The sequence below is a fragment of the Cervus elaphus genome, chromosome 21 (assembly GCF_910594005.1).
Source record: "Cervus elaphus chromosome 21, mCerEla1.1, whole genome shotgun sequence".
NCBI classification, from domain to species: domain Eukaryota; kingdom Metazoa; phylum Chordata; class Mammalia; order Artiodactyla; family Cervidae; genus Cervus; species Cervus elaphus.
In genome coordinates, this window is record NC_057835.1 from 78,504,753 (window position 1) to 78,521,096 (window position 16,344).

Consider the following 16,344-nt stretch of genomic DNA (forward strand, 5'->3'; position numbering starts at 1 on the left):
AGTTACACAGATCCTGGTGAAAGAATAAAGGCTTATATTAGTACGGTACTTTGAGATCAATTCCCAAGTGACTTTCAGACATTTTGTTAAGATTAAAGGATAACAAGGTATTTTATTTGATCTATTATTGTGTCTAGGTTTGTTCTAGGGCAGAAATTAGAACAGGTTAGAGTTGATAAGGTCCTTCTAACTGCTGTTTAAGAGTTTACAGTGAGAATAATAAATGAACAATTGCTCAGGGACAGTATCTAACACTGCTTTCACTAATCTAGGTTCAGTGATTGAGTCAAATAAACAGTTATAGAAGTAGAAAAGATAAAAAAGCAATCCAGTGGTTAAGAGTCTGCCTGCCAATGCAGGGGACATGGGTTTGATCCCTGGTTTGTGAGGTCCCACGTGCCGCGGGGCAACTAGACCCCTGCACCACAGCTCCTGACCCTGCAGTCTGGAGCCCGGGAGTCGCGACTGCTGAGCCCAGAGCCGCGGCTCTTTAGGCCCATGCGCTCTAGAGCCCATGCTTTGCAAAGAGAAGCCGCCGCAAGGAGAAGGCCACGCACACCAGCTGGAGAGCAGCCCGCATGTGCAGCAATGGAGCCCCAGCGCAGCCAAAAAATAAAAGAAATCTAAAGAAAATCCCCCAGGCTTTCTGCCATATGTGGGGCATGTATCTCTCTGGCTGACATCGCTAATTCTGCAATTCACTATATTTTGGGATTTTGCTAATTAGTATTTGTTAAAAGAGCATGAAATATTGTAGTTCTGTTTACTGAAAACCTAAAAAGTCTTTGTGTTCTGCAGTCTACAGAGTATTGTTTTTAATACTTATTATCTGAGAATGATGAATGAAATGAATGATGAAGATGAAGATGGAAGGAGGAAGAGGATGAAGACTTCTTAAACAATTACCGGATGTTATATATATAGTTTGGATAGTAGAATTAAGAATAACCTACAATAATTTTGAAAAGTACTAGAAGGAAATTCCAAGACTTCTGTCTTCATGAAAAGATGCTCTCTATAACATTTAACACACTATAAGATTTGCTGTTTGTAAAATGGGGTTAATGAAACTAACGATCTAGAATCCATGACAGATGTTGGAAAGATGTTTTTAAATGTAACAAAGTGAATCTTGAATTTCTTTTAGAATTTTGATGAGTAAAAATAATGTATAGCTGTTAATGTTACTAACGTCTACTATTTTAAAATAATAGCATATTTCTTTCAATTACAGAAAAGATAAAAGTGACATATTGAATACCATCCAATAAGTATTTAACTTGTGCATAACATTCAACAGCCTTCACTGCTTTGTGAATTGAATTTTTAAAACAAATATAGTGGTCATCTAAATACAACATTTTGTAACTGGGGACCATTTTGTATATCTGGATAATACAAAATTGTTGGAAAATTGGTTGTTTACAGAGATGTATTGGACATCAGGGGAGAAAGAAAGGTGGAAAGATTCAGTTCAGTTCAGTTCAATCGCTAAGTCGTGTCCGACTCTTTGTGACCCCATGAATCGCAGCACGCCAGGCCTCCCTGTCCATCACCAACTCCCAGAGTTTACTCAAACACATGTCCATCGAGTCAGTGATGCCATCCAGCCATCTCATCCTCTGTCATCCCCTTCTCCTCCTGCCCCCAATCCCTCCCAGCATCAGGGTCTTTTTCAATGAGTCAACTCTTCGCATGAAAGGTAAATAGATCCAAAGAAGGAACTATTCAAAGATTTACTAATAATTCAATGTTCATATTCTTATGCAGCTAATGTTCAAATTAACTGAAAGATTAGTATATGACTTATATCTTGGGAGGTAAAAACTTTGTCCAACTATCAAGTTGATAATGTCTGTTAATAATACACTCTTTAGATACTGAAGCAGGCAAAAACTAATTTCTTATCAGTAAAAATTGCAATAGGTTTGTATAATGATGCCTTACTAAAAAATGCTCCTTATTACTAGCAGTACTCTGGGAGTTTTCTGCAAGATTTTCATGACTTAGATGCCCCTACAAGGATTGTGTATGTCTCAAAGCATTCTGCAATGGTCTAGCTTGTCCAAAATAATCATCTATACTCATCATTTTGGCTGAGGTTATCTGACTATCTGCCCTTACTGTATGTTCAGACATCACATCTAATTTGTACCTAGAGGCATATGAAGGAGCATAACTCTCACCAAAATGGAGGAGGACAGACGCAGTGGGAGAGCCGATGTATTTGTTAGAGAAAACGCCACCTAGGGATGTTGCACTCCTAATCTCTTTGTTTAACAAGCTTTTAGAGCTACTATTAAATAACACATATTTGAGCATCTGAACAGTCTCAACACTCAATATTTTTCACTTGCCACTTGTATAAGGCTTGTTCGTCACAATTTCTAGCGGTGATCCGAAATGCTTGAATGGAAAGATTGAATGAAAGAAATCACATCTCTGCAAGGTACTATGCTAAAGATGTGAAGAGAAAGAGAGCTTTAAAAACTGTTTAAATCAATAAACATATGAACCTGTCAACAGTACAGATGGACTAATTTGCTTCTTGTCTTTGTGTTTTTAAGGATTAAAAAAAAAAAACAAAACTGGTAATACAAGTGGTAAGCTATGGCCATAAACACACTATAATAATTTCTCTGAAATGCACCTACTGAGTGCTGTTTTTCTGGACAAATAGAAAAGATCTATCAATATTATAGATAATGTTATTGCCAAAATAATGACAAGGCACTGTGTGTTTTCATATAGTTTATCTTATTTGAAACCATTAAATTTTTCTAAATTAATGGAGTTTGTTTTGCTATGATTACTTTAAAAGAGTGCTAGTGATCCTAACCAGCAGTGGTTTTGCCCCTCAGAGGACTTCTTCATTGTCACTACTGGGAGTGGGTACCACCTGTGTCGAGTAGGTAGAAGTCAGGGTTGCTTCTAAACATTCTACAATGCATAGAGCAAGCCCACAAACAAAGACCCAAAATTTAAACTGCACCAAGGTTAGGAAATATTGCTCTAAAGATAACTATGGCCATATACAGGCCACCAGAAATTTCAAAGTGCAGACACCACGTTAGTTAATGACAGATAACTATAACAATAAAGAAGAGAAATGAAATCCTTAGGAAATAGCATATACAATTGCACTAAATCTGAGTGTAATCTTCATTTCCAGCAGACCTCACCCTAGCTGATGTCCTGGCTGGTATAGAATATTAATAATTCTTTCACAAATGAAGGAAGAAGTGACTGAATATTTCAGCAGTACCAGGAAATCAATGTGCATATTAAATAATATATTACATAACGAAAATGTAACAGCAACTTAAATGATAGTTAACAAATATAAGATATTCTGTTGAAGCCAGTCTTCATTAGAGTGAATACAATCTCATAAATATTTCTCTATAATTAGATTTAATAATATATCTTGCAAGACCCTGCACAGCCTGGCATCAATCTAATCTCTCTTTACTCTTATGAGACTATTCTTCACCCACAGGGCTTTATTCACCTCTGCCTGAATTAGGACTCCAGATATAAAGCTTCAGCAAAGGAGAATTACCTCTCCATATCCACCCGTCCTTCTAATTATGATTCTAAGTATCTGCTCTTCTAGAGTCATCTCTCATCACACTTGCAATCACCTGAATTAATTTCTTATTCTCAGCAATGACTGACTCTACTCTTATGGACTGTCTATACCATCTATCCAAGATCTGCCCAGATTGATGCAGCCAAAAAAAAAACACAACCCAACAGAACCAGCACACAGAGGACTTTTCACAGCACTAGGATGACTTCAGAGGCTGAGATCACCGTGTACAAATTTTATCACCAGGTCTGTGCCATATGGAAGTAAGGTTCTAAGCCCTTTGCAAATATGAGTTCTATATACACACCAAACTGAACACTGTTATTTCCACTTTACAGATTAGGAAACGGATCCTGAATGAATGACTTCTTCAAGTTACTTTACCCGATGTGACAGGGAAGTATCTTCCCGCTGAAGGCTTACTGGCTGTTGGTGGGAGTGGCAGCCCATGTGTGTCCAGGTGCATGCATGCTGAGTTGGTCCAGTCGTGTCCGACTCTTTGAGACGCTGTGGACTGTAGCCCACCAGGCTCCTTGTCCGTGGGGTTCTCCAGGCAAGAGGGCTGGAGTGGGTTGCCATGCCCTCCTTCAGGGGATCTCCCTGACCCAGGGATCGAACCTGTATCTCTTACGTCTCCTGCATTGTCAGGCAGGGTCGTTACCACCAGCACCACCTGGGAAGCCACTAGCATCAAGGTGTGGACACTGAAATATGAGCAGTTAGATGAGCACCATTTAGAGGATGGAAATGCAAAACTGCCAGGGCACCGGCCTCTTTTCCACTGGTTTGACATTTTTCTGGATCCATGGTAGTGATGGGGTTCAGGAGATGCCAAAATATTCCACTTTGGCATATTTATTATTATATTATTTATTATTTTGAATTAGAGTTTACTTGAGAGATAGCCAATGCAAGAAGGACACTCTGACCCTTTTTTGTGCCCCTGAAATCAAGAAATAAATCTCTCATGGAAAAGGTACTCACTCTCTCTGCACCACGAGTTAGAGAGACATCCTTATTACCAGAAATCAGGGATTTTGAGGCTCCGGAGACTGTACAAGCAAACTCTGTTACTTCTTAAATAATTCACTCCCAAGGCCAAACCACCTTATCTTGTCAACTCTTCACAAATTTATTGTTTCTTTGTCTAAAAGCTATAAAAGCTGCCTGCTTTGGCCACTTCTTTGAGTTTAGTATTTCTGATAAGTTCCTGTACATACAAATCAAATTTGCTTTTCTCCAGTTACTCTCTTACATCAATTCAATAATTAGATCGGCTAGCAAACCTTGAAGAGAAGAAAGAAAAGTTTCATCTTCCTTACAGCAGCCACTAACCAAAAAATGTAAGAACATCCTACAGCGTGGTCCCTGGATTAAAGAGGGACAGAGCTCTCATCCTCACCCATCTCCTCCTCAGGACATTGTATTTTATGTGAGAAAGAAATAAATTTCTATTGTGTTGACTATTAAAATGTTGGGGATTATCTGGTACTGAGGCTGGTATACTTTAACTAAAATACTGTAAAGTAATTGTCCTATAAGAAATATCAAGCAAGTTGACAATTCTTCTTTAAGTAAAAGTGCAATGGATAATAAAGACCATGCATTCAAGTTGTCTGGTGTAAGCCTGGCATCACAGCACAATCATAAACAGCATCCCTTCTCACTCAGAATTATCCTGTTTTGGATGATAAGATGTGCAGGAGCTTTACTGATATATTCAGATGAAAAAAAAATTGCTGGCAGGAATGAAGAGTGGGGTTTCCCTGGTGGCTCGGTGGTAAAGCATCTCCTTGCCAATGCAAGAGATGCGGGTTCGAACCCTGGTCCAGGAGGGTCCCAGGTGTGGCGGAGCAGCTGAGCCCACGTGCTGCCACAGTTGGGCCTTGCTCTGGAGCCCAGGAACCGCAGCTCCTGAAGCCCACGTCCCCCAGAGGCTGAGCGCCTCACCGCGGAGCCCCCACAATCAGGAGCACAATCTAGCCACGACCAGAGAGCAGCTCTCGCTCTTGGCAACTAGAGGAAGGCCGAGCAGCAGCGAAGACCCCACACGGCCAAACATAAATCAATAGAGAAATGTTTCTTCTTGGAAAAAGAATAAATAGTGAAAGTAACTGGAATGAGATTATGTGAGTCTGACATCCAGCAGCAGCATCTGTGTGCCGTGAGGCAAGTCTCTTTCTCTGAGCTTCAGCTCCTACCCAGCAGAATAGACAGGACCACTCATATTACATCCCTCTCAGTATTGTTGTGAGAATCAAATAAGATGACCTGCGCTGGTGAAGCTTTGACAGTGATGAAGTACCGTGAAAATACCTAGCCATTGATAACAGTAAAAAAGCTACTAATGAGTGCCATTTTAAGGAATGTAAAGAAAGCATTCCATGAATAAAATCTCTGTTTAAACCCATATATCATTTACTACAACCTTTGGGCAAAACATGTATATGTTAATATTTGATGCTTATTAAAGATTGGGCTATACTTGGAAAAATAAAGTCAGGACAAATGAATAGCTGGGGCTCCCCAGGTGGCGTTAGTGGTAAAGAACCTGCCGGCCGATGCCAGAGACATAAAAGATGCAGCTTCAATCCTTGGGTCTGAAAGATCCCCTGGAGGAGGACATGGCGATTCTGGACTGTGTCTTCTCCAGTATTCTTGGCTGGAGAATCCCATGCACAGAGGAGCCTGGCGGGCTACAGTCCATGGGGTCGCAAAGAGTCGGACACGGCTGAAGCCACTTAGCGCGCATTGCATGGCCATCTCTGCAGTGTCTGATTTTGACACTGAATCCCCTCTCAAGGGGACCACAGCGCCTTCTCTTTACAGCAGCCCCATTATAATTACTTCCTTCCTTGGCAACTTGCAACCGCCCCTCTTTCTTTCTCTGCCTTCTCTTCCTCCTCTTTCTACTTCTCCATCTTTCCCTGTCTCTCTTTTTCTGTGTTACACTTTTCAGTGGGGGTAAGAGGCCCTTTGGGACTTCTCCAGTGGCACAGTGGTAAAGAATGCACCTGCCGTGCAGGAGAAGCGGGAGAGATGGGTTGGCTCCTCGGGTCCGGAAGATCCCCTGGAGGAAGCCATGTCAGCGCACCCAGGATGCTTGCTGCAGAACCCCGTGGACGTAGGAGCCTGGTGGGCTGCAGTCCATGGGGTCACAAAGAGTCAGACAGGGCTGAAGCACCCGGGCACAAAAGGCCCTGCCATGAAATCCACCTGTTCCTCTAGACATTCAGTCATTCACTCAGAACACATGGAGCGTTTATCATGAAAGTGTCAGCACACCGCAAGGTGCAGAAAAGATGAATATAAACATACAGTCAGTGTTCTCAAGGAACAAAACCCATGGGGAGAAGGAACAGGTACCAGCTGCAAAATAGCCATTATAAAAATAGAACTGAGAAGAAGATAGGTGCTAGAAAGGGATACCGATAGTGTTGAGGTATCAGAGTAGGTTTCCTAAAAGTACGGACATTTGACCTGAGATATGAAGGACGCATAGTCAACTGAAGGGAGTGATGAAGCGGAGAGGGGAGGCAGGACGGCGGGGAGCTTGGTAAGGGGTGTTCCGCAAGCTCAAACAGCGTGTGCAAAGGTCCTGGGGAGGGAGAGGAGATGAGCTGTTCAAAGAACAAGCAGATTGAGATGGAGCACCAGGAAAGGCCGAGAGGGCAGCGTGGAGTGTCCACAGATGAGCAGAAAACAAGTCGCATAGAAAGCTGAAGGCCCCAGGAAGGGTTTCAGTCTCTTTTCTCAGAACAAGGAGGAATCACTGAAAATTTTTTATCAGAGGGTGATAAGGGTAAATTTGTCTTTTGAAAAGATCACTCTGAATGCAAAATAGTGACCGAGAATAAAAGCACTTTTGAAATCCATTACTCATAGGACATGCCTGGAGTATTACCAGCATGGAGTAACACTGGTGTATTACTAGCATTTCTTTGCTTACTTCTTTCTCCATAGTCAGGATTGTTCTCCAATATCTTTCTTCTTATCAATTCATTTTCCATCACTTCTCTCATGATCAGGATTAAAATTATTCACCAGATTTATTTTAAAATGAGCAATCCTTATTCATGCACTTTCTTTGAATTCCTTAAGCAATTTCAAGAGATTTATAGTATTAATACAAATTAATTTAATTATCTATCTTATGTTCTTTCTTTTAAGCTAGACATTGAACCTCAACAACAGGAACCTGAATATAGGTGTTAAAGCAAAATGTTTTCTACAGATAAATGATTTTTTCAGTGTTGGATTTCTCCTACTATTAATAACTGACTTCCTAAGTTCACAAATTGTGCTCTTGCAACCATCATGAGTGAAATTGTCTAAAAATAAAGACATTACAAATGTTTATTTATAGCCTGTGTGTAATCAAGCCAACTGTAATCAGTGCAGATTGGAACTGATCTAGACTTAGTCTCCAACCTCTGCATGATATTTTGGTACAAGATGACACTTTATGTGTGACCTCTCATATACAAATTGTCAGTATTAGACATTTCAAATGTTTATTTCATCTTTCACATAATGTGTTTGAGAAAAAGTAGTTCCACTGGCTAAATTTGGATTAAAAATATAATAAATATTTCTAACATTAACAAAACCTAGAATCCAATTTCTCTTCATTTTTTCAATTTAAATTATTTTAAATAACCAAATTGAAATGCATTTTTGTAAAGAGCTGTGTATTATAAAAATTATGCTTTTTTACAAAACATATTCAGAATAACTTCATAGATTCTGATTTTTTAAAATCCCCAAGTACTATGGATGAAATGCAATTAATTGTTCTTTTCCACGTTCAGGAATCATTCATTGCATGTCAAAGGCAGGACACCAGGGATAAAAAAGGGGCATCACTTTTTCAACTGTTGCACAAAAGATGTGTTGAAGAACTGAAGACGTATACGCCAAGAAAATTAAGTTTTTTCCCAAATTTCCTCTTCCTTATCATACCCACAAGGTATGCTGTTATGGGTACTAGGAAGGAGCAGTACACAAAATCCATCTCTCCACCCAGTTTATTTATTTAAAATAATTTAATGTGTTTAAATATCACTTCTCCAAGCAAAGGATAAAGGGTTTTTTATCAGGTAAATTTCTTCAGACTGTCAACTGTGCCCTGGGAATAAGAAGAGATCTCAATGGAGAAAAGAAGAGAGGGTGATTCTGAAACATGTCACAGACTGTGGTCACAGCTGGTACCATGCCACACAAGTTTGAACGAGTGAACTGTGAACTGAAAAACAAAGGCATAAACTTTAAATCGCATAGGAAAGGGGAGAAGGCCCCCTAATAAACATGTCAAATTCACAGTCAGGTTTGGGACATGCCTCGATCACAGATTTAAAAAAGAATGGAGACATTCCATGCAGTTTGAGGAAATAGACATTTTTCTTTTTTGTTGTTGTTGTTGTTGTTTAATCATTCTGGAGTAATAAATATATAGGAATCTAGTCACAAGGGAAACGCATCACCTTAATTACGAGCTTATGTGTGTGCTATAAGCCTTTAAGGGAAACAACGTCAGCAAACAGACTATGTATTCCATAAAACATTCCTTGGGTTCATTATCATGTCGATAAAATGGCTAGACCATGGAACTAATTCAAGGTGCCTTTTCATGAGTTATGGTATAAAATTTAGGAATGTTGTCAGCATAGTATGAATAAAAAATCCAAGAGAGAAAAGTTAATCAAAACATTAGACTGTGACCTACTTTCAAAATTCAAATTAGAGTTCCAATATTTTGAGCTCTAATTTCTGAGCTCCCTTAGTACTCTGTGCACTATAATTTTTTGGTAGAATCCAGCAATTTTTAAAATAATTTCTCATTTTATGTGAATTTGAGAAGAATGTAAAATATATACTTGCTTAAAATTTCAAATGAGAATTTGATGATAATTTCATGGTTAAAAGATGTTTTCACCAGAAAGACAGAATATTTTATAATACAGGTATATATAGGAGTTCTGGTTCTTAACTGCTCAGGTATACTAATGTAGTCAAGTGAGTAAAATCATCTTGACTGGGTCTGCAATGATTGACTTGCAATTGGTTGAAAGATACTTATGTCAATGGTTTTATTAAAGACAGACACTGAAATTTGGCAAGTTGGATAAAGTTTTCTCTGCTACTCAGCTGAGCAAATGACTTTGAGTATAGAAGACAATGGTATGGAAAGAAACTTAAGCTTTGAAGATAATAGGCTTAAGCTCTCCTAAATGAGATTTTAAATATTAGAATAAATAAGAACACTTGCACACATGGCCTTGGGAGTTTGGAAATCATTACTATTGATAGTGTAAGGGAACTGACATAAGGATCAATCGCTAAGAAAGCAGTCATCAATACAGGAAGTTTAGGAAGGGCACAGTAAGGGCCATTTAGAATTGGGAGAGCAAAGAGCTGTGCAAAACCAGTTCAGATGGAGATTTCCAGAAGGCTTATTAGAAAGACTCTTCTAGTTATTTGGACTCAAAGATCTCTCCACAGATCCATCTTCAGCCAATACTCTTCATGCTATGCACTTTCCCAGGGTGAGCTTATCCATCTCCACAGTGTTAGCACTGCGTTGATGACGCACGTTTTTTACTTTTAGTCTAAATCTCTCCTCTTAGTTTGAACTTGCAAGATTCTACTAGATACATACACCTGGATACCCTGAAGCATGTGCATCAATCTCAATACATCTATTCAATCCTGAACTCACAGTCCTATGCAAAAATCTTTCTTCCCTTTGGAAATCATTCTCCACCATCCTCATGACCCACAAGGCAATTCAACAGAGAACTCAACCAGAAATATGGGAATCATTCTTGATTCTTCTCTTTCTGGCTCACCCGTTTTGACTACTAGTCATTAAGTCTTATTGATTCTACATCATTTTCCTAATTTTTCCCTCTTCATTTCCGTAATTTGAAACCTGGACTCTTTCAGAAGTCTCCCAACACACGTCCTTGTTTCTGGTTTTATATCACGTTAATTCATCCATCAAACTGCTAATGGATTATTCTTTCAATAAAACATTTTCAACAACTTAAAACACTTCAGTGTCTCCTTACTTGCAGACACAAAATGGCTATTAATATTTTCCACTTGATAAAAGCTAGGTTTCATCACATGCATAATCAATTCTAAGTTTAAGGATATATCTATAATTTCATAGAACTATGAGAACTCACATTAAGATGTTTAATTTTTTTTCTGATGCTATTGAAGTTTAATTTCTAAATTGTATTATAAAAAATTTAAACACATTGTAATATGAAGATTGTTTCTATTCAGAAGTTACTTGAATATGCACTGAGATAAGATAATATAGATAAAGTACTAGCCCAGTGCATGCCTTAATATTAATTTTCTTCCCACTCTAAAGAAAAAGAAAAATGTTTATACAGGTTGTGGTACATGAAGTTAATATCAATTTTATTTTATATCAGTTTTTTACTTTTTAATATCAATTTTATAGTATTTGATCCATAATCAATTCACTTCAAATTAAGAGCTTGTAAGGTTTAATGGGAGCTCCAAATCATAAACAATCTCATTGAGAGTCTAAAATTTCAAGAAGCAAGTGATTTTACCTACACCTAAGTATCCCCCTGTCACCAAAAACAAAATATATAAAGCCAGAAGTGGGTATACCTCCTGGAAAACTAAGTATTTTCTTCAGGAACCAGCTTCCTGTAAGGAACAACATCTGGAAGACAAGCCTTTGCCTGAGTCTCTAGCAATATGGTTTAAGACAAGGTAGGTATATTGAAATAAAGGTAGGTATATTGAAAAGCAAAGTTATGAAGCTATAAAACACCTACTTTGTATGAAAAGGCATTCTGATCAGACGCAAGGAATGAGAGACTAGAATTCAACTGTAGTAAAAGAATAAAGTCTTTGATGTGGATTGAGGCAGAAAGGGTGATTATGACTGATTAAATTATGTGCCCCAGAGATTAAATGGAGGACACATCTGAGATAGGATTCCAGAATGACTGAAAAGGAAAAAATGGCATCTTATCAGAAGCATGGTTTAATTCTGTGGCTCTCAAAGCACAGTGATTTGGCGTCATCATTTTTTCCCCTTGGGTTTTTCTAAGTAAGATGCTAAATTTTTAGTGTGGCTGTTGCCTCTTCCCCACTGCATTTTTCTCTGATAAGGGAGCGGTGATGGGTGTTTGGATCAAGGGTAGGTGGCCCCAAAGTATGCCTCATTGGCATATGGATTAATTTGAAATAAAGTGACTTAAACAGTTGATGCAACAGGGACGCTGAATCTCTTCTCTGTCTCTCTAAAGTTAGGAAATAAATCTCTCTCATGTGAAAGGTGCCCTCCCTACAATTGGGGGAAGAAGGACAGCCTCATTTTCAGAGATAGGGAATTCAGGCAGCAAAACCTGTGTGAAATCAACTCTTCTAACTTCTTTACTAATGTACTACCCAAGCTCAAACTTTGTTTAAATTCCTTACTAATTAAGTCCCAAAGCCTGTTTCTTTGTCCCATCAATTCTTTCCAAATTTATTGTTTTATTTATTTATTTTTTTTGTCTAAAAAGTATAAAAGCTGCCTGCTTTGGTCATTTCTCAGGCAATTCTGTGAGACCTCCATGTGACTGAATTACAATTTGTTTCTTTTTCTGCTGTTAATCTGAGCTGTGTCAGTTTTATTATTAGACCACTCACAAGAACTCAAGATGGGTAGAGGGGGAAATGTTCCCCTCCCCAACATAGGAAAAGGGACTCTGGAAAATTAGTTATAGTTCGTTAACACATGACCTGACTTTTAACTGACTTCACATTGATAATTAATTTTTTTAAATTAGTAAGTAAATGCATTTCTACAAATATGTACTAGTCTTATAATAATCAGGATAGAGGTAATAAATGGTTACTTCTCTGATACTTGGCTCAGATGTGGCCCTGAAGTAGAGATTTCAATTTAGAAGGTAAAGCAAAATTGGTAAAACAATTCCAATATCAAGGCAAAGGAGCAAAATCATGACACACACGTAAGGACAAAGATGAAACTTACCAATATATTTTGGAAAGCTTCATTTTTCTTTAAAATATAGAAAAGCTAATTGGAGAACTATAAATAAAACTATATTCCTATATGTAAGTGATATTCCTTGGTTTTACTGCAAGCATTTACATAAAACTTCTTTTTTTTTCTCAAGACTATTACCTCAGACTTACTCTCACTGTATTGAATTCCATACCTTCTCCCAAATTTTTGATAATTACATTATATAACTTTAATGCAACATTCTTAACACTCTTAGCTTGATTTGTCTATGCATTTTTATCGTTTCTTTTATATACACCTTCATCTTTACATCTGTGGAACTGATAGAAGTAACATCATAAATTAAAATATGTAATTGCAGGGAGTTTCCTGGTGGCCTAGTGGTCTTAGGATTCTGAGCTTTCACTTCTCAGCCTGTTTCCAGTCCCAGGCAGGGGTACTGAGATCACGCAAGCCTCACGGCATGGCCACAAAATATAAAAAAATGTAATTCCAGATACACGAGGGCCATGAAAAAAATAAAAAAATATAATAATCCAGTAGACAATGTAGGCAAGAGGGTGGAAGACTATTTTATTTTAGATAAGTTGGTCAGAAAATCCTTTCAGAAAAAGTAGAATATGATAACAGCATACAATACAGCAGGGAAAAAATAATTAGCATAGACCTGTCTTCTGAGCAGAGGGAACAGTAAATCCAAAGCCTCTGAGGTAGGAGCAGGTTTAGAATGTCTGAGGTTATATATCAAGACAGCCAGCGACCCTGAAGTGGTACGAGGAGGCAGAGAGAAGAAGTTGAAGAGGTGGTAGCATCACAGCCACGGCATAGAATATAAACTTTATTCTGGGAGCAATGTAAATGTATTAGAGACGTAAGAGAAAATTAAAGGCATAATCTCACTTATGTTTTTAAAGGGATATTCTGGCAGGAGTGGAAAGAGACAGACCAATAAAGGGGTTATTTCAGGAGTTCCCCTGAGATAATGGTGGCCTGTGTAAGATGGCTATTGGTATAGATGTAAAAGTCGATTGGGTTTGGGATATACTAATGGTGAGAAACGTGATGATGGATTATATTCGAAGTGTGAGAGGAAGAGAAGCATCAAGGTTGACACTCAGGATTTTATTTGAAAACTGGAAAAATGAAAGTTCTGCTTATTACCATGGAGAAGTGTGAGGGTGGAGGAAGCTGTGATGTGAAAAATCAGGAGTACTGTCCTGTGCTCTAGGCATATGAAGCTAAGATGCCTGTTGCATATCCAAAAGAAGACAATGTATAATCAGTTAAATATAAGAACCTGAACATGACAAGAGATATAAATTAGAGAATCACTGAGGTATTAATTCTACTTTTTCCTTAAGTAGAAAAAGGATTGTCTAATATTTTATTTTTATCTGCATACTTGCTACGAAATATTTTCTCCTAAGAATTCTCTTTTTACTTCAGACTATATGCTCCTTTCTTTGAAAAAAGAGCTATATTATTTCCTGGATATGAGACATAAATCTGATTATTGCACATGACTGAACAGGCATGAAGGACAAGAGACGAAAGAGTACTGTATACTTCTTTTCCAGTTCTCAAAATTTACTTCTTTTTGCTATTTTATATCCCTTCTCCTCCCCAAATAAAAACAATAAGTGAGGTACATACATCAGCCTCTCAGAATAAGTACTATAAGTATAAAAAGTAATTATTATGATTCTTTTGCTTCACATAGTATTTCCTGGAAGATAAGACATTGATCAAGTCAAACAAAGTTAAATGTTGATGCATATTTTTCATTTGCCTGTTAAGACTGGTGATGATACTAAGTATTACAAATCAGCCTTGATCTCAAGCTTATAACTTGTAGAGAAAATGAGACACTTATATTTAATATAATACGAGAACAAGAAAACAATATCAGTTATAAATGTAAGATCACTATAGCTGGTTAAGAAGCAAATACCATGGTTGTGCTGGCTTTTAAACGACAATGCTGTGTCCAGGTGTGCTTGGAGGGAAGAACGCTAATGTGAAGCCACAGTTAAGCAGGACTTACCAAGCGGTTGGCCTGCAATGATCCTGGCGTTTTCTCCAGCCACTGCTGCTCTTGCGTGACGCTCACTCATGTACTGTACAAACGCATAACCTTTGTGAACGGAGCAGCCGACTATTTTTCCATACTTTGAGAAGATTGCTTCGATGTCAACTTTCTTGACGATGGCTGTGTTCAGGTTGCCGATGAAGACACGAGAGTTGATGGACTTCGGGTCGTTCTTGTTGGTGACGTTGCTGGTCTGTGTTTTGCCGGTCATGGTTGGCTCAGCTTGTTTCAATCCTTAAACAAAAGAAAGATCAAAAGGAAAATAATTAGATGGAATGGATACCCCTGGCTTTTAGCAATTTTTCAGTCGTTTACCAGGTAACCTCAAATCCCCAAGCACCATTAATTTTATTGAGAAGAAAATTTAGTAATATAAAAGATGAATCCTGCATTGCAAAATGAAGTAGAAAAATAATTGTAATTATTTAGCATATAGTTACAAATACATTCCTGATTAACTTATCTAAAATTCAGGCCTACACAGTGATTAAACATCTTGTAGTGGTTTTTATTTTTACGTCTAGAAGTATTTCAGAAGCAAGTTTAAGGAACAAGCCACATTTTCTATTACTGAAAAAGAAAATCCAATATGACTATGGTCCGATGATGGAATATGGTACTGTAATTTATTGTTGAAACCCTGCATTTTTATTTCTACATTTTCTATAATAGGTAGACATATTGGCTGTTTCATTACCAAAATCCTTCTATCAGAAACTAACAATTCATTTCAATAAATACTGTAGAAGAGAAAAAAAGTATTAAAAATTTTTAATTAGGAAATTTAACATAAAAATATAATTTTGAAAGTAAATTATTTAACCAGAATTCATTCTGTATATTCTCTTTAACAGAACGAACATCAAAAGTCATTTAAAGAGAAACAGCATGTATAGCTAGTTTTCATCAGTGATCAACAAATAGGGTAGACTGGGTATCTGTGTGGAAACATCCATTCTCAACCTCATTTTTAATTCATTTAACTGTCAGCTCATATGTTGCCTAAAGACTGCTAGTATTTCTAAAAACTGCTTTCTGAGCTTGGCAGAGTGTTTAATTGTGCTTAATTAAACTTAATGAAACTTTTATTTCCAAGTACTCTGGCACTTACAATTTATTTTTTAGGCTTTTAAAAATTCATCCATTCATCCAACAATATTATTAAGCATGATTTTTTTTTTTTTGGACAGATCTCATCTTCTAAAGTGCCAGACAATTTAAAGGAACTAGTATGGTGAAAATAAAATTTCAGCAAAGATATAATCTCTAATATTGATGATCATTGTGGATTACTAGCTAACTGATAAATTTTATCAACATTATGTTTCTGTACAAATAATTTCTTTTAAAATCTTACAGCTATAAAATAATTAACAAGTGCATTTTATTTTAAAAAATAATTTAAAATGGCATTTCTAAATTGAGCACTAAAGATGTGGAAATTTTAAAGGCATGTAAACTGGATATACCTGAAAATTTACTCATTACCTGTTTAAACTAGCTAATTCTAAAATCAAGAGCAACCACTTATCATAAAATGTTTAAAATTAGTTTATTAATTATGAATTCTTAGATTACTAAAATTTTACTAAATATTGGACACATTATATATATCCACTTATAAAGAAGGCAAAG

At 37.2% G+C, this 16,344-nt stretch overlaps 1 protein-coding gene across 6 annotated transcripts in view; it reads right to left on the bottom strand.

Moving 5' to 3' along the window:
- Positions 1–16,344, bottom strand: part of RALYL (RALY RNA binding protein like) — a 773,722-nt gene that overhangs the window by 415,048 nt on the left and 342,330 nt on the right. For all 6 annotated transcript variants that reach the window (XM_043879846.1, XM_043879848.1, XM_043879847.1 and 3 more), the window contains exon 2: positions 14,665–14,943. In XM_043879846.1, coding sequence (XP_043735781.1) covers positions 14,665–14,920 — 256 coding nt within the window. In that variant the 5' untranslated portion in view covers positions 14,921–14,943. The remainder of the gene's footprint in view (positions 1–14,664; positions 14,944–16,344) is intronic.